Source organism: Brassica rapa, chromosome A05 (genome assembly GCF_000309985.2).
Source record: "Brassica rapa cultivar Chiifu-401-42 chromosome A05, CAAS_Brap_v3.01, whole genome shotgun sequence".
Taxonomy (NCBI): domain Eukaryota; kingdom Viridiplantae; phylum Streptophyta; class Magnoliopsida; order Brassicales; family Brassicaceae; genus Brassica; species Brassica rapa.
Genome location: NC_024799.2, coordinates 21,901,884 through 21,924,663, shown reverse-complemented (window position 1 = coordinate 21,924,663; position 22,780 = coordinate 21,901,884). Strand labels below are relative to the sequence as shown.

Below are 22,780 nucleotides of genomic sequence, written 5' to 3'. Positions count from 1 at the left end.
AAATGAAAGACAAAGGAACTAAGTAAATAAAAAGTAAAACAAATCATCATGTTTATGTGATAGAATAAATTCCTCATGAGGAAAAGATCAGTGACAACTCATCCCGGAAAAGTGTTGTTAAAGGATGAAGTCATGGGTTCAAGACTCACCAAAAACCTAATTATGAAGTCAGAGAGAACTCATAATGAAACTGAAGCAACCTCGTACATCTAGTAAGTATGAAAAGCATCCGAGTGTGAAGCTGTTTGAGAATGCCAAGAGGAAGCTCTTGACGTCTATCATTCAAATCTCGAACTATCCCTTCACAACGAAGCCAGAAATCTCCAGGAGTAGTCATAGCACAATTTCGAGCCAAAATTAACAAGTCTTCAAGTGATTCCTCCCACTCAAAATGGCTTTCTGCATTTTTCTCAAGAACTTCCACCAAGTCCGCAGCAAATACCTTAAGGTCAGAGTTTACATCTTCCTTTGCTTTATCAAATTTTGCACGAATCAGAACCAATATTTCCTAGAAACGACAGACTATTAGATCCTGCATACAGCAAAACTCATAGAAGATTAATAAAAATAAGATATTCTAGAATACCTCCACATTGTTCGAAATATGAGGCTTCCATAATGGAAAGGGCTGTACACCTTTTGAGTTCAACTCATGAGAAAAACTTTTTATGTCACTAGGAAACCTCTTCCGAGGGCCAAATCGTCCGGAGCGGCCTGCGAAGTAAAATTTGAGAAATATGAAGTGAAGAATCAACATGCGACAAACATACCGTTTAATTCATAACAAGATGGTAAAAGGTGGTGATAATGCTCATCCTTAAAACAAGCATTTATATTATATCCTACAAGCGAACATGCTCATAACAGGAACGAGACGAGCATAAGTCTCCATCACAATATTACATAAAAGCTCTCAAAGAAAAAAAAGCTCTCAAAGCGTTTTTATGTCTTAGATGAATTAAATATAATGGATTGAGAATTTGAGACAATAACATCATATCTGACACTAACCAAATCAATATATTATTTGTTTCTGATGAGAACATACCGACAAAACCACCAGCGGGGATCGGGTCAGGGACAAGGGTTTCATCCTTGGGAGCAGCTTCAGGCATATTTGTGTCTGATTGTATCGGAGATTTGGAGCCAACAGAAATGGGACTATTGAAACTATTGTGGCTCGAAGATCCGGATGAGAAGAAGAGTTTGTTCTTGATTACCATTTTACAATTCTGCTAGTTCAGACCAATTTACGACACTACAATCTAACTGAAAATATATTATTAATGCCTAAAACAGAAAAAAATCAACCAAATATGGTTAAGACAGAATTTGGTTGTTTGACAAAAAAAAGACGCAGATTTCGGATTTGGCACAAGTTTTTCAATATTTTAATATAATTAATGAAAAATTCTCCTAGATGATGATGGGTTTAGATTTTGACTTTGATTAATTAATACTAGTATAAAACCTTTTTTTTAACAATCTAACTATATTAAAAGGACAATAAGGAGCCTCCTTAGGTGTGCCACGTAGTATCGGAAATTCAGACCAATCGGAAGACTTCTTTTTGCCATGTCATTCAGACCAGTTATTAATATGGGCTTGTGTATTTTTGTTAACGTCTAGAAATTTGTTATCCAGGGAGGCCCACTAAATTGATATGTTATTGATATAGATGGTTTACTGCACTGTTTCTTAAGTTGGTAAATAAACCAAATTATTGTCCCCTCGAAATCCAAGTCAAATTAAGGTTAACGAGATTTTGTTGAGAAAACGTATCACCACCTTCCTTTGCGACTGCGACCATAGGTTTTCCTCCTTGGTCTTCATTTGTTTGCCGGCTTACTGGTAACGCTTGAGCTTATTAGAGAATCCGGTTAACTTAGATTAGATTCTGGTTAAGTTTAATCATCGGTTTAGCTTCCCTTTACTAAACCGTATACAATGTATGTATAAATACAGCTCATGTACGTACATTGATAGATTGAGAAAGTATTTTTTACACTAATAACAACTTTCTTGTTATGGTATCAGAGCACATACTGAGCTTCCGCCATTGATTCTCGACCTTCGTCTTCTTCAAATCGATTCAAGGATGAGCGTTTCTGTTCGTGAGCTCACGATCGATCTCTGCCTTCATCTCCTTCTCGATTTGATAGAACTGGTATCGCGAATCGCCTTCGTCTTCTTGATTTTGTTGCTCGATTGAATCGTTCTGTGCTGGGGATTGATATCTTGAGCTGTTACTTGCTGATTCTTTGCCGTTTTGCGTTCTCATTGATCTTGATTGATTGTTTTGCCGTTTGCTTTCAACATCACTTGATTCAATGAGTTCCACGGGTCAGCAACAGTCCGTTCCAGATCCAGCTCGTTCGATTACTGATTTGTACGAGAATCCGTACTATCTCCACTCATCGGATCATGCTGATTTGATACATGTTTCCGATCGTTTGTCTTGCGGTTTGGAATTTCACTCGTGGCGTCGTTCGATGAGGATGGCTTTGAATGTTTGCAATAAGCTTGGGTTTATTGATGGTAGATTCCGAAACCCTCTCCCAATCATCGTGATTCTGGATCTTGGTCAAGATGCAATGATATGGTGGTGACTTGGCTTATGAATTCTGTTTCCAAGAAGATTGGTCAAAGCTTATTGTTCATGTCTACTGCTGAATCCATATGGAAGAACTTGTTGACTCGCTTTAAGCAGGATGATGCTCCTCGGGTATATGAGATAGAACAGCGTCTGAGCACTATTCAACAAGGTTCGATGGATATCAGTACGTATTATACAGAACTTGTTACTCTGTGGGAAGAATATAAGAACTATGTGGAGATTCCGGTTTGTACTTGCGGCCGTTGTGAGTGTAATGCTGCTTTGCTATGGGAGAAGATGCAACAGAAGAGTCGTGTTATGAAATTTCTGATGGGTTTGAATGAAGCGTATGAGTCTACACGTCGTCATATTCTCATGTTGAGGCCTATTCCAGATATTGAGGATGTGTTTAACATGGTGGCACAGGATGAACGACAGAAGTCAATTAAACCATCTACACGAGTAGATAATGTTGCTTTTCAGAACACTGGTCCAATTGAGTCTGCAGTCAACGTTCAGGATCCTAGCTACTACACTGGTCCATTTGATAATCCAGCTTATGCTGCAGCATATCAAGGCAATCGCTTTTCTCAGAAGCCTGTCTGTACCCATTGCAAACGTCACGGCCACACTGTTCAGAAGTGTTATAAACTTCATGGTTATCCTCCCGGGCATAAACTACATCAGATGACTTCGTCGTCTTCACGTGGTCCACAACAACAGTCTACTCCTAAGCCTCAGTTTCCTCCACAGAGCCAGTTCCAACAGAATCAATCGACTAATGTGGCTAATGCTGTTGCTGCTCCTAATCCTTCTTTGGATCTAAATCAGTTTACTACGGATCAGGTTCAGAGCTTGCTAGCACAACTGATGGCTCAAACAAGAGTTGGTGATAAGCAGTCTTCTCAACAACCAACTGGTACTATTACTGAACACAGTTTCAAGGCGTCTACCTCTACTGCTGGTAAGGTTTCGATTGTGTTTCTTTCAACCAACCTTCGTTTTGACAATCACATTTTAACATTCCAACATCATTGCCTTTCGACTTTATATTCCATTTTACCATATGGTTGTTGGATTGTCGACAATGGTGCCACTAGTCATGTATGTTCTGACTTGAGTTTGTTTAGTGAAGTGTGTCATGTTTCAGGTGTAACAGTCTCTTTACCTAACGGCACTAGTGTTCCAATCAGTCACACGGGGACAGTGCATATTTCGGATACACTTACACTTCATAATGTTTTGCATGTTCAGAGTTTTAAGTTCAATTTGATGAGTGTCAGCTCTTTGCTTCAAAACCGTGATTTGTCTACTCATGTTTACTATGACTCTTGTTTCATACAGGACCATATTCGGGACTTGACGATTGGTAAAGGGTCACTTTTGCATGGTCTTTACATTTTGGAGCCTCAGTTACATGCTAAAACAAATTCTTTATGTGGATCTTTGGTTGATGGAACTCTGTGGCATCAACGTCTAGGACACCCTTCATTTACAAAACTGCATCACATTCCTGGTATCCCTTTATCGTCTAAAGTCAACACAACACCTTGTACTATCTGTCCTTTAGCTAAACAACGTAGTTTACCGTTTGTATCTGGTCCAAAGTTGTCTGTAAACCCATTTGATCTTATACATATAGACATATGGGGTCCTTTTTCGGTTGAGTCTATAGAAGGTTTCAAATATTTTCTTACAATAGTTGATGATTGTACTCGTGTTACTTGGTTGTATATGTTGAGGAATAAAAGTGATGTTAAAACAGTTTTCCCAACTTTTCTAACTCATGTAGAGACTCAATTCAAGACTATTGTTAAGAAAGTTAGAAGTGATAACGCACCTGAGTTGGCTTTCAAAGACCTCTTTCTTTCTAAGGGTATTATTCATCAATTCTCATGTGCTTATACACCACAACAGAACTCTATCGTTGAACGAAAACATCAACATTTGTTAAATGTTGCTCGTGCATTACTCTTTCAGTCTAACGTTCCTCTTGCATATTGGTCTGAATGTGTTCTTACTGCTTTCTTTTTGATCAATAGAACACCATCCTTGTTGCTTGATAAACTGTCTCCTTACGAAATACTTTTTAAGAAAGCTCAGGATTTTACTTTTTTACGATCGTTTGGTTGTCTTTGCTATGTTTCGACTTATCTTAAAGATCGTAACAAGTTTACTCCCCGTGCAAATCCATGTGTGTTCATTGGTTATGCAACTGGTTATAAAGGGTATAAGGTTCTTGATTTGCAAACCAATATTGTGAGTGTTTCTAGAAATGTCGTTTTCCATGAAACAACTTTTCCTTTTACAAATGTGAAATCATCTGAATTGCCTCTTGATTTGTTTGGTCCTACTATCTTACCTATGCCTATACCTGTTGCATTGGATGTTAGTTCTTCATCTGACTCTGTGCTGCATGACACACTGTCCTCGCATAATACATCGTCTGCTAGTGCCCCTTTAGCACAAGAGACTGTTGCAGCTGATGCAGTGCCGACTTCATTGATCAATACTCGGCCAAGACGTCATACTAAAACACCAGGTTGGCTTTCTGAATATCATTGCAACCTTCTTTTTAATCCTACTCCACTTAATCCTCATATTTCAGAAACCTTTGATACTGTCATTTCCTTTCCTTTGTCCTCTGTTCTCACTTATTCCAAACTTAATCCTCAATATGAAAATTTTACCCTTTCCTGCACAATCGAGACTGAGCCTCATACATTTAAAGAGGCTGTGCGACATGTGGTTTGGAATAATGCCATGGGTGTTGAGATTACTGCTTTGGAAACTAAGGAGACATGGATCATCGTGACGTTACCACCAGGGAAGCATGTCATTGGCTGTAAGTGGGTATTCACCATCAAATATAATCCTGATGGCACCATCTTGAAGTATAAAGCTCGCTTGGTTGCCAAAGGTTATACGCAGCAAGAGGAAATTGACTACATTGATACATTCTCTCCGGTGGCTAAACTTGCAAGTGTTAAGTTGATTTTGAGTTTGGCAGCTTGCTTTGGTTGGAAGTTAACGCAAATGGATGTTACCAACGCGTTCTTACATGGTGATCTTGACGAGGAGATCTACATGAGTTTACCACTTGGCTATACACCTTCAAATGGAGTTCCTCTACCTCCAAACCCGGTATGCAAATTGCGTAAGTCTTTGTATGGCCTAAAACAGGCATCGAGACAGTGGTATCATTGTTTTTCGAAGGTGGTTTTAGCTGCTGGATTTACTCAGTCTCTAGTGGATAACACTCTTTTTGTTCGGAAGACTTCGACCTCGTTCACAGCATTGTTGGTATATGTTGATGATATATTGATTGCATCCAACAATGATGAGGCTCTGAATGAACTGAAGACAGCGTTACATTTGGCTTTTGAGATCAAGGATATGGGCGCTCCTCGATTCTTTTTGGGTTTGGAGATTGCACGCAATTCAACTGGTATCTCTCTGTGTCAGAGGAAGTATGCATTGGACATTCTTTCTTCTACTGGAATGCTAGCGTGTAAGCCCGTCTCTGTTCCAATGGATCCTTCCGTGCATCTTCGTAAGGATACTGGTACTCTTCTTCCTTCTGTAAAGCCGTATCGTGAGTTGATTGGACGACTGTTATATCTCACAATCACAAGACCTGATATCACCTTTGCTGTGAACTATTTGAGTCAGTTCCTCTCTTGTCCCACAGACGTTCACTTACAGGCTGCACATCGGGTCTTGCGATATCTAAAGTCCAATCCAGGCCAGGGTTTATTTTACTCTGTTGATTCTGATATCTGCTTAAATACTTTTGCGGATGCTGACTGGGCTACTTGTCCAGACTCACGACGATCAATATCTGGTTTCTGTGTGTATCTTGGCAAATCATTGATCAACTGGAAGTCCAAGAAACAACAAACCGTGAGTAGAAGCAGCACTGAAGCAGAGTACAGGAGCATGGCACTTGCCACTTGTGAGTTGATATGGCTTCATCAGCTCCTGAAAGATTTAAAGATCACGGTCACTACCTCTGCGAAGTTGTTCTGCGATAACAAGTCCGCTATTCACATTGCTCACAATCCGGTGTTTCACGAACGCACGAAACATGTCGAGATAGATTGTCATACTATCCGTGATCAGATCAAGAATGGCTTCATGCGGCTCTTTCATGTCTCCACCAACAATCAGCATGCTGATATCTTGACAAAGGCGCTACACCCGGGTCCATTTCATTCACTACTTCGACGTTTCTCCATTTCAAACCTCTTCTCTCCTTCTTCGCCTTCGGTTTGAGGGGGGTGTATTAGAGAACCCGGTTAACTTAGATTAGATTCTGGTTAAGTTTAATCATCGGTTTAGCTTCCCTTTACTAAACCGTATACAATGTATGTATAAATACAGCTCATGTACGTACATTGATAGATTGAGAAAGTATTTTTTACACTAATAACGACTTTCTTGTTAGAGCTTTTATCCGATTGATTCTGTAACTCATGATAGTTATTGCATTTAAACACATCTACCCACTACTTTGTCTTCAATTCTTCATCTTCTTAATCAACTGATCTTAGTCCTATATAAATAGAGTCATCACGAGTTTCTCTCACAACCTCCTCTTCCTGTTCTAATTGTAACTTTTCATCTCACAAAAATACAAGGTTCTAAAAATGGTGTCGCCAGACTGTTGTCACTCTTGCTCTGTATTTCTGGAAGGCAAGAAATATCAAAAAAGAAGGGAAACTTATGGGTATCGACATGGTTTTGGTGGATGAAAAGGTACTTGATAATCCATTAAATTTGTAGAAGCTTATAGGTTGTGAAAAAAATAGTTTTCTTATGTTTTTCCAAAACTGAAAAATGTTTTAATGTTTACATTATGCTGGACCGCAGGCAACTCTGATTCAGGCTTCAATCAGAATTGAGTGCACCGACTCGACACGTTCTTGGCACCACAATTTACTAGGCTCTTTATGAGCTACATGGATTCGATGTTACTAGGAGTAACCACAATTTCAAGCTTGCAGAGACACCTGTTTCCATCCGATTCAACGACAAAACCAAATCACTGAGATTGCAGCAACACTCAACCCTTTCCCTTACGAGATCATCCGGTTGACCAGCTGCTCTCGCTTGCCATCACCAACACCGAGTTACCAGGTTTGTCTCCTACCCATTTTCCAACGCTGTCCTCTTGGTATTGCTGTAAAAATCTTTGTTCCCCCTGTCCTATGCAGATGTGGTTGGTGAAGTCAGGAGAAACAGCAGTAGAAAACAAAGAGACTAAGAAGAGGCAGAAAAGATGGAGAATAAACTCTGCAGCAAGGAGGGAGAAGATGGGGATGACTGAGGAATTGATAGTAACCGCTTCTATATTATTAACACAAACACAAAATTTTGTAAGCTCGATTTGCCACTCACTTTACTATGAAGGCTTTCTGATTCTCTCCAATTAAACTAATTGATGATCGCTAGCACGCTATGATGGATCATCCCATGATTCTCTGGTTTCTTCTTTCACCGCTTTGGCTGCATGCTTTAACAAAATCTGTTTTAACTTTCGTTAATCTTTTTTGTAATGCACGACTGTAATGATTATTAATTGGGCTTCTCTGGATTTAACTAAGAAAACACTGACATGAGCTGGACTGTACTGCTTTTTTTTAATAGAATGACATATTTAAAAAAAAAAACACAAACATTTTCTATTTAAACCATTGACGAGCATGATATTTTGCTTTATTAATAAGCGAAGTGAGGAAGTGAGGGTAGCTCTTGGGGAAAATGTTTGTGTTTTTGTTTTTCTTGAGTAAGAATTTGTGTAATAGTCTGTTATGACATATTTAAAAAAAAACACAAACACAAGGACCCACATTTTTTTATCAACTTTAGAACAATTAAGTTATAAGACTTACAAATAGAAAACAACTTTGGATACGTAACACTGGTGTCCTGCAGAATTAATATTGTTATCGTTTTGAACAGCAACGAGAAGTGGAATTGAAAAATAAAGTTTAACACCAAATTTTGTGCCATGGTTGAAAATGCCCTTAGGCCATCTCCAACAAGACACCAAAATACCAAATTTGGTGTAATTTCATCTCCAACAACACACTAAAATTGACATCATTCCACCAAATTTAGTATAATGTGAATAGTGTTACACCAAATCACACCAAATCTTTAAAATACATATTTTAATATGTTTCATTTAAAAATATAGTTTAATTACTATCAAATTTATAATTAAATATAAATATATTGTATTATTTGTATTTTTTTCACATTTGGTGTAATAATATTCATCACATAAAATCTCTAAAATACATTTTAATATGTTTCATTTAATAATAGATCAATTACTATCAAATTTGTAATTAAACATAAATAATATTATTATTTGTATTTTTAGTTTATTTCACATAATTAAAATTAAATTTTTATTTTTTAATTTTATCTTCAAAATAAATCATTAAATAACTATTATTATTTATCACTTACAAATAGTAAAATATAAATCTAATCTAGATGTAACAAAATAATTATTTATCAATTACAAATATTAGAAATATAAAAATTTTAAAACTGAAAACATCAAATAATATATAGTATTACTTTTGGTGTAAGATTTGATGTCATTGTTGGAGATGATAAAAAAAACATCAAGTAATTTTAACACCAAATTTAGTGTTATTGTTGGAGATGCCCTTAGTAATGTTGTGTTTTCTTTTTTTTTGTTTTGGATTATGATACTTCTTATTTTTGCCTGATATACCTGCAAAATAGGTTTGTTTAGTTACAAAGAGAATTTGATTGAAAATTTATATTACTGGAGACAACATTAAGCAATATAAATTAAGTTTTTACATTTTAACATTTTGACAAAAAAAATTAAGTTTTTAACATTTTCAATAACCTTTCACACTAAATTATATGTTTAAAGATATGGTCTCTTTTTAACTATAAAGTAATATAGTAACACTGCTTTCACAATTATCACACTGAGAGATACCTTTAGAAACTACACATTTTTAAAACTTAATTTTGGTAAACTAATACAGTATTGGCTGAAGGTATAAGTCTCAATGTTTAAGTCTTCAAGAACGATGGCAAAGACACGAATGTGAAACAGATTAAGTTTGTATAATTTGTGTTTGATGGTCATCTAGCCAAAAATAAAATTTTAAAGATCAACAGAATAACAATAAGTCATGGTTAAACTTAGAGGAAATTAGATAAAGGTACAATATTATTTATATTTCATATTAATTCAACATAACTAAATGGATAATTTCATATAATTAACAATATATTTATTGTGGAAACAACGTCTAAAATAATTTTTTTTTAACATTCCAAATGAAATGAGCAAATGATAAAAAAATCAATATAACAAAATAAAAAAATATGTTAAGATTATATTTTTATTACAATAATTCATGATCAGGGACGGTCCATACCCAGTAGAGGCTCAATTACAATTTACAAAATGTGCTCCATTTAATTGAATATTTTAAAAACAAATTTTAAACCAAAAAAGGAACAAAATTTTTGAGCCCTAAGCAGTCGCCTACTCTGCTTGTGCCATGGACCGGATTTATTCATGTTATGTTATATATTATCAAATTTTGTTTTACTCAATTCATATTGCGCTCAAACATGTTCAAAATGGTGTAGTCTTAAACCGACATTCAAAAATACTTTAAATTCATGATTTAAATTTATAAAAGTGTTACTAAAAAACTTTTTTTCTCATACACTTATTTTATAATACAATTTTGATTCTTTATTCAAGACAGTATACAAACAACACAATAATTCCAAACTATCTACTAATCAATAGACACAATTTTTCAAAACATGTTATCCGCGCGTAGCGCAGAAAAAAAGGCTCTAGTACTGGTATACAACTAAAATTTCATTACCATCTACACATCATTTTCCAACACAACTGAATTTATCAACCGCTGAAAATTTAATTAAGCGCTCCATATTTGATCAAGTCCATTGGGCTTATATTATATTTTGATGGTTAGGGTCTCTTTGTTCATCTAACAAACATTGCTTTTTTTTAAAGGCTTCTAGCTCCATGGAATACTACGGCAAGGGGATTGAATACGATCGAGGCCGAAAAAGGCTCGGTAAGCAACCGTTTTTATAGAGGATTATGGGTACTTCTCAACGATTTGAGGCTGTGTGCTGCCAAACCTTAGTCCTTTAATTATGTGGCCTTTTATTTGACTCCTTGGCCTTTAACATTGCCATAGTTGTTCCCATGGAGGTGTAGGAGAAGGTGCGAGATTGCATGCATAAATATATTCCACCGTGATTGCATTGGTAGTAAATATGGCTTGAACACGTTTTTTTTATTGCAAATAGCAACAAGTATATTTAATTTCGATTATTGTTATATAGAACTAATGGATTTATGTTTGAAATAGTTAGCAATATCTGAGTTTACTAAAATAAGAAACTTGCCAAGCTAGAAACCTAATGAAAGTTACCATCTCTCCGAGTTAAGAACGATCATATTCAACGACCAAACCAGCAGCACTAACATAATTAAAGAAATATTCATTCTATCGGATGCATGTTCCATGTATTCAGTATCTCCCTATCGTTGGATGTTCAATGTGGAGCATAGCGTGAAAGATACGCTTATGGCATCTTTTGATATTATCTTCTCTCCGTAGGTTCACTTTTGATCTGATCCTATTATCTATATGGAATGTTGTGTTTTACAAAACTGCATCGTAGTACTTTCATATCAAATGAATATTTTATTTTGATATCAATATTGAGAAAATACATAATTAAAGGCTGGAGAAAATAACGTGTGCTACATTTCCCCAGAACGATGTTATCGTGAGCGAGATGGGCGAGTTGTTGTGTACTTGACCTGCTTTCCAACTTTCCATTTTTATAAAGCTTCTTACTGTATAAAACATTTCAAAACGTTACAATCTTACTAAATTAACAAGAATGTGACGCAGGAAATGGCGTAATTTCATCACCAGGACCACATGCATCTATAAACTACTCAGCAGCACGATGTCAACGAATCGTTTTAGTATTAAATTTACATTAAAAACATTTTCTTTTGGTTCCAATATTTACATTAATACAAGTATAGTTTAAGCAAAGTATATACTATTATTTAATCGCAAAATAATACAGTATATAACATTGTATATCATTGAAGTACACTGACAAGATTAATGATTTTAAAAGTGATATAATAATTGAATTGTGACATAATCACATGGGGTATTAAACTATTCGTACTAACTATACAATATAAAATACAGCCGATATATAGTTTTTTTATTTTTGCAAAATAAAATTTAACATGCAAATGTTTTATCTTGGTCAAGAGAGAACGTGCACGAAAGTGCTAATATTAATTAGACATTTTTATTAAACAAAAGGGTTAGGAAATCCTTAAAACAACGAGTTTACAACTTACGTGCTTCATACGCGCGTGAGCCCACAGTTTCGCTTGTTTTAAATAAAAATAATAATTAAAACTGCCGCTTCGCATCTCGTGAATCATTCACGTTAAAAAATTGACTGGCAGCTAGTGACGCGCGTAAATAAAATAATGCACGTGCCGGACCGCCAAAAGAAACCCACACGCATAAATCCTATGTTACATGGAAACGGAAGCGGGTACGTGAAAGCGGAAGCGTAAGGAAGCGCAGAAGCGAGATTTTTTAAAATATTAGGAAGTGGGTACGTGTTGGAAGCGTATATCCACATATATATATATATATATATGTAATTTTTTTAAAAAAATTTGGACTAAAATTATATGATTTAATTTTGAAATAAAACATTTATTCATTTATAATAATTTTGAAATGATTTTATATTAAAACTGTAAAAATACTCATAAATTATGTTTACAAAAAATATTATATTAATTACTTTTAATACTTCATAAATAATTGACACAATATGTTTTAATATGTGCTATATCTTTAATAAAAAATCTCAATGCATAAAGATAATTTATAGTTTTTTTGATATTTATATATTTATAATTCAATATTCATTACTATTATTTATTTATTTTATATAGATTAAAACTATGGTTTTATATTTTATTGATATATATTGTATTTTTTTTTTAAATGGAAGCGTGATTCCAAAACGGAATCATAATCTTCCAACAGGGTTTTTAAAGAGAATATTTTAGAAACGTTTTGGAAACGAGATTCCGCAAGCTTCCACAAGGTTCTGATTCCGATTCCGGTTCCGAAGCGGGAAGCGGACGTCCGAAAAGCTTCCGTGCAACGTAGCATAAATCGCACTGCACGATGATGCACGTGCTTTTTGACCGCCTATATCCGGTGACGTAACCGGACAAACCTGCAGCTGCCTTTTCCACCAATAGCGAAGGAGAAAAAGGAATCTTTTACCTTTATTTTGTTTTACTTTAATTAATTCAAAGAAAAAGGTTCAAAATATAATTAAATAGTGCTGTTCACATGTCTCTCATGCGCGATGGTTAAAAAGAGAAAACGCGGTCTGTGTTGTTAACACGTTTTTTCATTTTTTTCCAACTTACAAAAAGAAAATCCTCTCTTTTGCTCCATCTTCCAAGTTCCAGCGACGCTTTGATCGTTTATTTCAGGTAGATATTTGTTTGATTCCGGCGTTTTTCAATCGCTCGTGGTTTGAGATCGATTAACATGGAGAGAGATTTTCTCGGGCTGGGTTCGAAAAATTCGCCGATCACTGTGAAAGAGGAAACAAGCGAAAGCTCCAGAGATTCAGGTTAATATTTTTTTCCCTTGATTGATTTTCAATCTTATCGATTTTATTGTGATTCCTTGATCAGTTATTTCGTTAGGAGCTAGTACTAGGTTGATATTTTATTTTCTTGCAAAACCTGGTTTTGTGGTCTGGTCGGGAACTGGATTGTCAGTTTGTCTCTTGGAGGGAGAACATTTTCATTCGCTTTCTCGAGAAATCGAACCGTGGAGTTTTTTTTTTTTGTTTTTCAGGACATTAGTAGTATTTTTTTTACAGAACCGGTTTAACCACATGTTCTTAGAACCAGAACTAATCTCTAGCTTGATTTTTTTTTTTTGAAGAGACTAATAATTGAGATAAAAGGTGTAATTAATTAATTAGTTTCTTTTTTAAAAACGAATACGTAAAATGTTGGAAAAGAGTAGTTGAATGGAGGGGTACACAAATAATATTAAAATAGAAACGTAGAAGATTAATTATACAAAGAAAGTTCGAGTTGGATTATTTTATATAGTTGATTAAATATTGATTAGTGTGTTGATTAAGTGAAAAATTAAAATACTAATTGAAGGTACAATGAGAATGAATATTTTTCTCACCACGAGGAATAAAAATTGTGTCCACTTTGTTTTTTTATAAGGCAAAAACGTGCTATTCCATAAAGGTAGTGCATCAACATGTGCTGTGGAGTTAAAGTTGAATCTCTCTTTAATTATCAATTTAAAATAATCATTTAAATACACTAGTTTTTGTACTAGACTTTGGATAATTTTTTTAATTAGACATGGTTTCTAAGGTGGTTTTGTTGCCTCGTTGAATTTGTAAACAGTATCAGTTTAAAAAAAATGATTAATTATAATTACAAATTTTTTAATTATAATTATATTGTCAACTGTATCAGATAATTATAGTATCAGATTCTTTTACTTGGTCTTTACTTTTGGATTTGGTGGTGAATTAATCATCTGTTGGTTATGTATGAACTTGAAGACATTTATAGTTTACAGTTACCACTCCATGTCTGACTTTAAAGTTTTATTTTTGCAGCTCCCAATAGAGGAATGAACTGGTCATTCTCAAAGAAAGGCTCTGCTGCTTCTTCTCAGTTTCTATCTTTCAGGCCATCTCAAGATGACAGACATAGAAAGCCTGGAAACTATCATCTCCCACACTCTGGTTCATTCATGCCATCATCAGTAGCAGATGTTTATGATTCTAACCGGAACACTCCATACAGTTCTGTACAGGTACTTTTCATTAAGACCTATGTTAACCCAATTATCAGGTTGATTGTGCATTATGGACCCATGTTTACCCTTTTACCTGTTAGGTAGTTTCTGTTGTGGTTCCACATTGATGAACACTTTTATTTGTAGTTTATGACAACTAGTTTCTAAATCTAGTCTTGGTTTTAATTCATTTGTGGTTTAAACTAAGCTTCTCATTTATGACTTGTTGCTTTCAGGGAGCCAGGATGTTCCCTAATTCCCATCAACAGCAAGAATCTATCACAGTTTCCATGGCCAGGCCGGGTCTCCAGTCTCATTATCCACCAGGAGGAAAAAGCTTCATGAGCAATGGCATAAACTCACAACCTTTTGTAGGAGTTCCTATCATGGCACCTCCAATCTCAGTCCTTCCTGCTCCAGGTTCCATTGTAGGGACAACTGATATTAGGTACACTCACTGCTTCTATCTATTTCTTTTTTTAGTCATAATATCATGTATTGTAGTGCTGACTCAAAACTTCTTCTTTTGCCAGATCTTCTTCCAAGCCATTAGGATCACCAGCTCAGTTGACCGTCTTTTATGCCGGTTCAGTTTGTGTTTATGATGACATATCTCCTGATAAGGTATCTTAGATCACTTTCTCCCATTTATGCGTCTCTTATCTTTTATGATACTCATTTGCTTAATAATATCATTCCTTCATCACAGGCCAAGGCGATAATGTTGCTAGCTGGAAACGGTTCCTCTATGCCTCAAGCCTTCTCACCACCTCAAACTCATCAACAGGTGGTCCATCATGCTCGTGCATCTGTTGATTCTTCAGCTATGCCTCCTAGCTTCATGCCTACAGTCTCTTATCTTAGCCCTGAAGCTGGAAGTAGCACAAATGTACTCGGAGCAAGAGGCTTTGCATCAACATACCATAACAACCAAACTAATGCATCTACTGTAAAGCCTCAAACAGGTAAAATCAAGTCTTACACCTGATGCTAAACTCGCCTACTTTATGGATGTAGCTTCAATGTTGTTCTGTTTTGTATGCAGTGGCTTTACCTCAGGCTCGCAAAGCATCTCTGGCTAGGTTTTTAGAGAAACGCAAAGAAAGGTACACACAACCGTTCTTTACCGAATAAAACTGATTAACTGTTTCTTGAAATAACTCTTTTCACTGTTGGTTGTTGCAGGGTCACAAGTGTATCGCCATATTGCTTGGACAAGAAGTCACCAACAGACTGTCGTACGCCAATATCTGAATGCATAAGTTCGTCATTCAGCTCTGCAACCTAAATCTCATTTGCAGTAATACATACTGCTTCAGACCACTCCAGGACCATGTTTTTATTTCGATGGTGAATTTTTCAGTTCTTTTTTTTTTTTTGTTCTGTTACAGAATTTTCCTTTTGCGCTGGCTACACTTGAGCTTCTTCTTAGCTTATATACTATAGTGTAACTCTTTCTTCTCTCGCTACATTGAGTTTCTTTGTAGCTAGCTTATACTGTAGTATAGTGTATACTTCAGTTATGTCATTTTGGTCGAATGGAACTATGAGAGCAAATTGAATTTGTACTTTTGAATTTTGTAGAAAATGTTCGTTTCTTCTCTTTAGATCAGAGATGCTAGTGTTGAATGCTCGCTCACACCAGGTTGTTCATATCAATCGATGTAATTGACCATGTATACTGCATACCTTCCTTTGATGCATTTTTCATGAAATGATGAGATTTTAGAAAGAAACATAGTGGTCGCCAAGAAGCAAAGTCAAAAAGTACACGATTTCATTCAAAAAAAACATTTTATATTTACTTATTAATACATGCATTAATAATTAAAATATAATAATGATAAATTATTATTTATGTTTTCATTTGAATTTTCTTAGGTATTAGTATAATTTAACGTGAGAAATCATAATATAGATTTATAAAAAACTCTATCGAACTGATATTTGATTTGAAACTAAAAAATGTATTAATTTATAGAGGTACAAGATTTATAAAAGTGATTGGATTAGTAGAGAAATCAGATTTTTGGTGTGTTGGTTAAATCAAGGAGAATACAAAACCGGTTCGACCGGGACATACCCGACCGGTTCTACCGACACGATACTCTCGAGGCACAACGAATCACTCTGTCCAACTCCACCTGCTAATCGCCACCGTACGATCGATCATAAGCAGCTAAACTAATCATTCTCATAATCATAATCACAGCCGCTGCTCCAAGCTCTTGTTCCGTTCGAGAGAAAAGGAGACGAACAATGATGGATGCGAATCAAGTAGCAGAGCTCCGAAGATTCATCGAGCAGCTGAAACTGAATCCTTCTCTCCTCCACGATCCTTCTCTGACTTTCTTCAAAGATTATCTCCGAAGGTCTTTCCTTGACTTCAAAGATTCACTTTTTGTTACTCCATGAGTTTTTCTAATCGATGTTTTTGTTGTCTCTCTCGTACAGTTTAGGAGCTCAAGTCCCTAAGATAGTGAAGACTGTAAGTTGTCTTTGTTGATTGATCAAAGTCCTCTTCTTGGCTTAACTATATATATATGTAAGTTCGTTTGTCTGAATGAATGTAGGAAAGAGATTATGAGGATACGGCTGAGACTAAACCCAGTTTCTCTCCTAGCTATGATGATGATGAAGTTACCGAGTCTGATGTTGATTTGGATGATTCTGATGTTGTTGAGCCAGACAATGAGCCTCCTCAACCGGTAAGCGGTGAAAGATTTGAGCTTTTGTTTTGTCTCTAATGCAAATCTTCCATGGTTGTTTGATTTTTGTTTCTTTAGATGGGAGATTCTACAGCTGAAGTGACGGATGAAGATAGGGATGCTGCTCAGTTAGAGAAGAGCAAAGCTATGGAGGCAATCTCTCAAGGTACTTTCACTCTTAACCTTTTTTTTTTTAGCTCATGGGCTTTCGTTTATGTTTGATTGGTATCCAGGAAAATTCGACGAAGGTATTGATCATCTAACAAAGGCCATCATGCTAAACCCCTCTTCAGCTATTCTCTACGCCACTAGAGGTGACTTTCTTTTGCTCTCTTTCTCTCACTTGCTGACCAAAGGTGGGTGATATTCTGAATGTTTCTAGTTGTTGTTGTTCCTCAGCTACTGTGTTTCTAGCAGTCAAGAAGCCAAATGCTGCAGTCCGTGATGCGGACATGGCGTTACAGGTGAGCATTTACTTGAGTCGCTTAAACTTTGTTTAGTTTGTGAAGATGATGAATTCGAAAAGCAAGTTTGTGTCTCAATAGTTTTATAGTTTTTTTTCCATAACTAGCTGAAGCAGTTTTACTTTGGTGTTTAGTTCAACCCTGATTCAGCTAAGGGGTACAAAGCAAGAGGTATGGCTAGGGCCATGTTAGGCCAATGGGAAGAAGCTGCGGCTGATCTTCATGTAGCCTCAAAATTAGATTACGATGAGGAGATTGGGTCGGCACTTAAGAAGGTAACTGTGGAAAAGAAACCTCTCTTACCTTTGTTGATATCACTGTGCAGACAAATGCTCTTAGCCTCATAATGAAGTTTAGTAAAGCTTAAGGTTTTGTTAATGTATATACTTCACAGGTTGAACCCAATGCAAAGAGAATAGAAGAACACCGGAGGAAATATCAACGTCTGAGGAAAGAAAAGGAGCTTCAAAGGGCTGAGCGCGAGAGAAGAGAACAGCAAGAAGCCCAGGTCAGACCCATCCATAACCATAACCATAACAATGAGTAGTGATTCGTATATACTGCTGTGTATAGCTCTCTTTGATAATTGTACATCCTTAACAAAAAGCCAAAAAACACACATCCGCCTGGTTATATTCTCCTTGTGAGAGTAACAGTATAACGTCTTTTGACATTATCCACTTCATGTCATATCAAACATCTCATGCTCATTGATTTACTTCTACTTATTCTTGAATCCTATAAATGCAGGAGCGAGAAGCTTTGTCTGCACTTAAAGACGGTAAACATTCTATCCATCTCTTTCAGAGGTTCTCTACTTCATTATCTTACTGCAAATGAACTACTTATGTGTCAGAACATTTATCTGTAAGTCTTGTCCTAGTTAACTGTTTGCACTCAGTAAGATCAAAGCGCAATAAGTTCTAGTTAGTCACTAATTCCAGATGATTAGGCCACTAACCAGCTTGCTTAAGATTGCTTAATGCTTACCCCGTTCCTCCAGTTTAATTAGCATTGGTTCCCTGATTAATCATATAAATCCAGACCCGAACCATAACATCCCAAGAAAAGAAAAATTTAGGGGATTAATTATTGGAAATCCTAGTGTATTTACACCTCAGTAGCGTTGTGTTTCTATTGGATACTGCTAGTTCCTCACGATTTTATATGCTGATCACAAGTATGAGACTCAGTGAGAAAAGCAATTTGCATTTATCTTGAATTTTCGTTATCCTTACAGATTTTGATTTGTAGCTGATGTAAAGCCAAAAAATAATTTTACAAAAGTCAAAAAGATGCCAATTTTTGTTTCTCATTTAATGGTACAGGACACGTGATTAGCATCCACTCTACGAGCGAGCTAGAAGCAAAGACAAAGGCTGCAAAGAAGGCATCGCGTCTTCTAATCATGTACTTCACAGCAACATGGTGTGGACCGTGCCGTTACATGTCTCCTGTGTACACAAACCTGGCCACGCAACACCCGAAAGTCGTCTTCTTGAAAGTTGACATAGACGAGGCCAATGACGTGGCTGCTGCTTGGAGCATAAGCAGCGTCCCGACCTTTTGCTTCATCAGAGACGGGAAACAGGTAGACAAAGTTGTGGGAGCTGATAAAGGTTCGCTTGAGAAGAAGATTGCGCAGCACTCTTCGTCTAACTAATGGTATGGCTCGTTTCAGTCTTCTCCCATTGCTGAAGAGCTGATGGTGTATCTTTGCGACAAAACTGTTGTACCATAATTTTAAAGTATTTGTAACCGTGTTACATGTGTTTTCTTTTCCTTGGTGTTTCATTGGCATTGTGATGGTTCATGGTTGTGTCTCAAAATTAAAATGTCATATTTGAATAAAGAGCCGTGTTTCTTGTCTTGAGCGAAAGCTATGTACAGATGAAGTGAAGAGTAAGGGGGTGATGATAGGTGAGAGACTATTAGGACTATAGAGACATTAGAATGATGGAACTCACAATTTTACTAATCAAATTTCAAACTCAGTAAAACTCTGAGATCTCTAAAACTCTTGGTGAGATTGGTTAAGTCTCGGTTTAGCAAAAAAGTTATATACTCAAATGCACAAATATTAAGAAAAACTACTCCCTCCGTTTCATAATAGATGAAGTTTTAATACTTTGCACACATATTAAGAAATTATATTTTCTAAATAGAAAATCATTAAAATATAATTTTAAACTAATTTATTTAATTATAAACAAAAATAATAAAAACACAATTGGCTACACAGTTTTTGATAAAGTTAAAGTTACCTAGATATGTAAAAACATCATCTATTATGAAACAAAAACAATCACCTAAAACATCATCTATATTGAAACAGAGGGAGTACTTTTTATCAAAATCATCACTAAATTATAATATAAAATTAGTTTATTTAATTATAAATAAAAATTAAAAAAATCCAATTGGTTACACAGTTTTTAATAAAGTTAAAGTTACATAGATTTATGCAAACTTCATCTATTATGAAACAACAAAACTTCTCTAAAACATCAAGAATATTGAAACGGTGGAAGTACTAATTTCTGATAGATAGATAGATTTGGGTTTTAGTTATATAAATGGGCTCAGCTTTAGGCCCAATACATTAACCTTTAGCGTGTTATCTTCCGTGTTTCAAGAACGAGAAGGTCAACAAATCCGATGGATGGGAATATGAGGCGGTTACCACCGTGGATGACCGCCGTCGCGTCCTCCGGTGTAACAGCTGCAAGCAATAGAACAGACGAGGGTGAAATAAAACAGGAAGCAGAAGCTCCCAAGACCAAGAAGAAGCGTAAAACTCGAAGAGAGACAGATGACGCTGAGGAACCCAAAAAGGTGGAGATCAGGAGAAGAGGAAGAGTTGGTAGGAAAATCAAAGAAGAAGAGGCTAAGCCTAGTATTCGCGATGATGTTAAGAGTCCCGAGATTGTTCACTCCGTGACTAGTCCAGAAGATGAGGAGGATCTCACGGTTGATGATTTGTTAAGCTTTGCTCAAGAGGTATGCCATAGTATATTACAAAGCCGGTTTTGCTATTAGTGAATTTGATGTTTAATGTTCATTTGTTTACTTCTGATTGAGTTCACAGTACGTCAAAGGTGAGGAGGATGACCAGGCAGTGTCAACATCTGAATCAATGGTGGTTGATGTCAATGATGAATCAAACACGAAAGCTCCAACATCAGATGACATGATCAGTTTGCTATTGGGTCCTTTTTTCAATACTCGAAAATAGTTAGAACTTGGATTGAATTAGAGAATTGTGTACATGTTTATTATTTTTGAGATTTTGGTTTGATTTTCCTGTATATATGATAAACGTTTCATTTGTTTTCTTGTCTATGATCATTAAGACTGATCATTAAGACACGAAGATATAAAGATTGGTGAGGAAGATAATCAATAATAATGTAAGAGCAACTGAGTTCATAAGCCGATGGAAAACGGCAAACGAAAGCATTAGTGCTCGTATCTATTTTGGCAACTAAAAGGACCGAAAGCACCACTTTCTCAAGCGCATCAGTGACGTGCTGCCTTTTTTTTAATGTAAACTCAAAAACGCACAAACACAACTTGATTCGTAGACCTAAACAGGCATACAGAGAGAGTTTAAGATTGGTGGAGACGATTGCACTATCAACTGGAACCTATCTACCATGTAATGAGAACGAAAGTGGAGACGTGGTATATGTATAGTTAGTGACGGCCACTTCTTGAAAACCCTAATTATATGCCTTTATAGTCTAATGGGCCCCTAGTCTTTTAGTTGCTCAGAAAAAGTCTAATGGGCCTTTTTATTTGTATTGGGGTTTTCAATTTTTATTGTGTTGGATTAGTAAGAATAAATGGATCAGCTAAGACTCCTTTGCTTTGTTCTTCATTAGGCTTTTCAACTTTTATTTTTTTTGGTAGGAAGGCTTTTCAACTTTTATTGAGGGTTGGGTTAGTAAGAATAAATGGATTAAGCACGACTCCTTTGCTTTGTTCTTCATGAGTAGTGTACTGTCTAGTAGATAGTTGTGGTCAATTTCTAAGCATCTAATAATTATTAGTAGGTGTGGTTAACTCAATGTATCTACTCGTTCGCTCTTTTCCCTTTCAATTAGAAGCAACACGCTTAGCTTTCACATTTAGGATATGATTCAAGTCCGAGCATGTTTCAAGGAATCTTAAGGCTAAAAGATTTGTTCAAGAAACCGAATAACAAAGATTTTCCACCGAAATTAGTCACAGGTGAGTTGATTCTGTTAAAACTTGCATACTCATCATACAAACAACCTCTGTGTAATTTTATATTCCGCTGTGTCTTTTTATATGATACCAAAAATTTACTTATTTTGCATTCGTGAAATAAAATTAAGTATTTTACATAATCATATTCATATCAGAGTCACAGATCCCTTTCTTACTAAAGGAGTAGGATTGGTAAAAATAAACATTTGCTTCATGTGTTTATTACATGAGTGTCATTTCCTAGGTGTCATCACCTAATGCAGTTTCAATTACTTTTTTTAAAAACCCTTTATGAACTATAATAATTACATACAAATGCCACTGGTCATTTGTTTATACTATATGATTTCGATTTATCATCTTGATTACATTTCGCGAATTATCATCTTGATTACATTTCGATTTTTTTTTTAAAAAACGGGGCTCTAAATAAGGCAGTATATTAACTCGACCTAAGAGAGGCTTTATGGTATGTTCGAAGATTTGGAAGTTTTTCTTTTAAATAAGGCAACAAAATATTTGTCTCATCTAAAGTCATGTACGCTTTAGTACAATTTTTGATTCTTTAAACGTGGTACACCAAAGTTCTTTACGGTTTGTATTGGTTATTTTTACTTGTACGAAAGTTCATATCATAACCTGTACGAGTGTTCATATCTAATCTTGGAATAAGCAAACCATGTTTATCGTAAAACTAATATCAAATCGTTTATCATAATGTTCATATCATAACCTATACGAATGATCACATAAAATCGTGGTATGATATTTTCAAATGTTAAGGAAACACAATTGAATTATGTATGTCTTCAA

At 35.6% G+C, this 22,780-nt stretch overlaps 4 protein-coding genes across 4 annotated transcripts; 3 read left to right on the top strand and 1 right to left on the bottom strand.

Annotated features, from left to right (window-relative positions):
• Nucleotides 1-97: 97 nt before the first annotated feature.
• On the bottom strand, nucleotides 98-1,251 carry LOC103869639 (probable serine/threonine protein kinase IREH1). Its single transcript, XM_009147717.2, has 3 exons — nucleotides 1,049-1,251; nucleotides 587-714; nucleotides 98-508 (listed from the first exon to the last, which is right to left on the bottom strand). Exons 1-3 carry the CDS (start codon nucleotides 1,221-1,223, stop codon nucleotides 161-163), a joined length of 651 nt encoding a protein of 216 aa, XP_009145965.1. The 5' UTR covers nucleotides 1,224-1,251; the 3' UTR covers nucleotides 98-160.
• Nucleotides 1,252-13,071: 11,820 nt separating this feature from the next.
• Nucleotides 13,072-16,171, top strand: LOC103869637 (protein TIFY 6B). Its single transcript, XM_009147716.3, has 7 exons — nucleotides 13,072-13,354; nucleotides 14,381-14,580; nucleotides 14,799-15,010; nucleotides 15,096-15,186; nucleotides 15,272-15,527; nucleotides 15,608-15,668; nucleotides 15,748-16,171. The coding sequence occupies exons 1-7, from the start codon at nucleotides 13,270-13,272 to the stop codon at nucleotides 15,848-15,850; spliced, it is 1,008 nt and encodes a 335-aa protein (XP_009145964.1). The 5' UTR covers nucleotides 13,072-13,269; the 3' UTR covers nucleotides 15,851-16,171.
• Nucleotides 16,172-16,684: 513 nt separating this feature from the next.
• On the top strand, nucleotides 16,685-19,605 carry LOC103869635 (TPR repeat-containing thioredoxin TDX). The gene is made up of 10 exons (XM_009147715.3): nucleotides 16,685-16,934; nucleotides 17,017-17,050; nucleotides 17,136-17,270; nucleotides 17,349-17,436; nucleotides 17,504-17,584; nucleotides 17,670-17,734; nucleotides 17,869-18,009; nucleotides 18,129-18,242; nucleotides 18,485-18,515; nucleotides 19,063-19,605. The coding sequence occupies exons 1-10, from the start codon at nucleotides 16,822-16,824 to the stop codon at nucleotides 19,395-19,397; spliced, it is 1,137 nt and encodes a 378-aa protein (XP_009145963.1). The 5' UTR covers nucleotides 16,685-16,821; the 3' UTR covers nucleotides 19,398-19,605.
• Nucleotides 19,606-20,251: 646 nt separating this feature from the next.
• Nucleotides 20,252-21,133, top strand: LOC103869634. Its single transcript, XM_009147714.3, has 2 exons — nucleotides 20,252-20,734; nucleotides 20,823-21,133. The coding sequence occupies exons 1-2, from the start codon at nucleotides 20,393-20,395 to the stop codon at nucleotides 20,967-20,969; spliced, it is 489 nt and encodes a 162-aa protein (XP_009145962.2). The 5' UTR covers nucleotides 20,252-20,392; the 3' UTR covers nucleotides 20,970-21,133.
• The last annotated feature ends 1,647 nt before the right edge of the window (nucleotides 21,134-22,780 follow it).

Excerpts from the sequence above, each read along its gene's own strand:
- LOC103869639 (XM_009147717.2), bottom strand. The coding sequence starts at position 1,223 with ATGGTAATCAAGAACAAACTCTTCTTCTCATCCGGATCTTCGAGCCAC. Across the intron at positions 715-1,048 it reads CCCCGCTGGTGGTTTTGTCG|GCCGCTCCGGACGATTTGGC; the intron begins GTATGTTCTCAT and ends TTTACTTCGCAG. Across the intron at positions 509-586 it reads ATATTTCGAACAATGTGGAG|GAAATATTGGTTCTGATTCG; the intron begins GTATTCTAGAAT and ends TGTCGTTTCTAG.
- LOC103869637 (XM_009147716.3), top strand. The coding sequence starts at position 13,270 with ATGGAGAGAGATTTTCTCGGGCTGGGTTCGAAAAATTCGCCGATCACT. Across the intron at positions 13,355-14,380 it reads CGAAAGCTCCAGAGATTCAG|CTCCCAATAGAGGAATGAAC; the intron begins GTTAATATTTTT and ends TTATTTTTGCAG. Across the intron at positions 15,011-15,095 it reads GTAGGGACAACTGATATTAG|ATCTTCTTCCAAGCCATTAG; the intron begins GTACACTCACTG and ends TTCTTTTGCCAG.
- LOC103869635 (XM_009147715.3), top strand. The coding sequence starts at position 16,822 with ATGATGGATGCGAATCAAGTAGCAGAGCTCCGAAGATTCATCGAGCAG. Across the intron at positions 17,585-17,669 it reads TATTCTCTACGCCACTAGAG|CTACTGTGTTTCTAGCAGTC; the intron begins GTGACTTTCTTT and ends GTTGTTCCTCAG. Across the intron at positions 18,243-18,484 it reads GAGAACAGCAAGAAGCCCAG|GAGCGAGAAGCTTTGTCTGC; the intron begins GTCAGACCCATC and ends CTATAAATGCAG.
- LOC103869634 (XM_009147714.3), top strand. The coding sequence starts at position 20,393 with ATGGATGGGAATATGAGGCGGTTACCACCGTGGATGACCGCCGTCGCG. Across the intron at positions 20,735-20,822 it reads TGTTAAGCTTTGCTCAAGAG|TACGTCAAAGGTGAGGAGGA; the intron begins GTATGCCATAGT and ends TTGAGTTCACAG.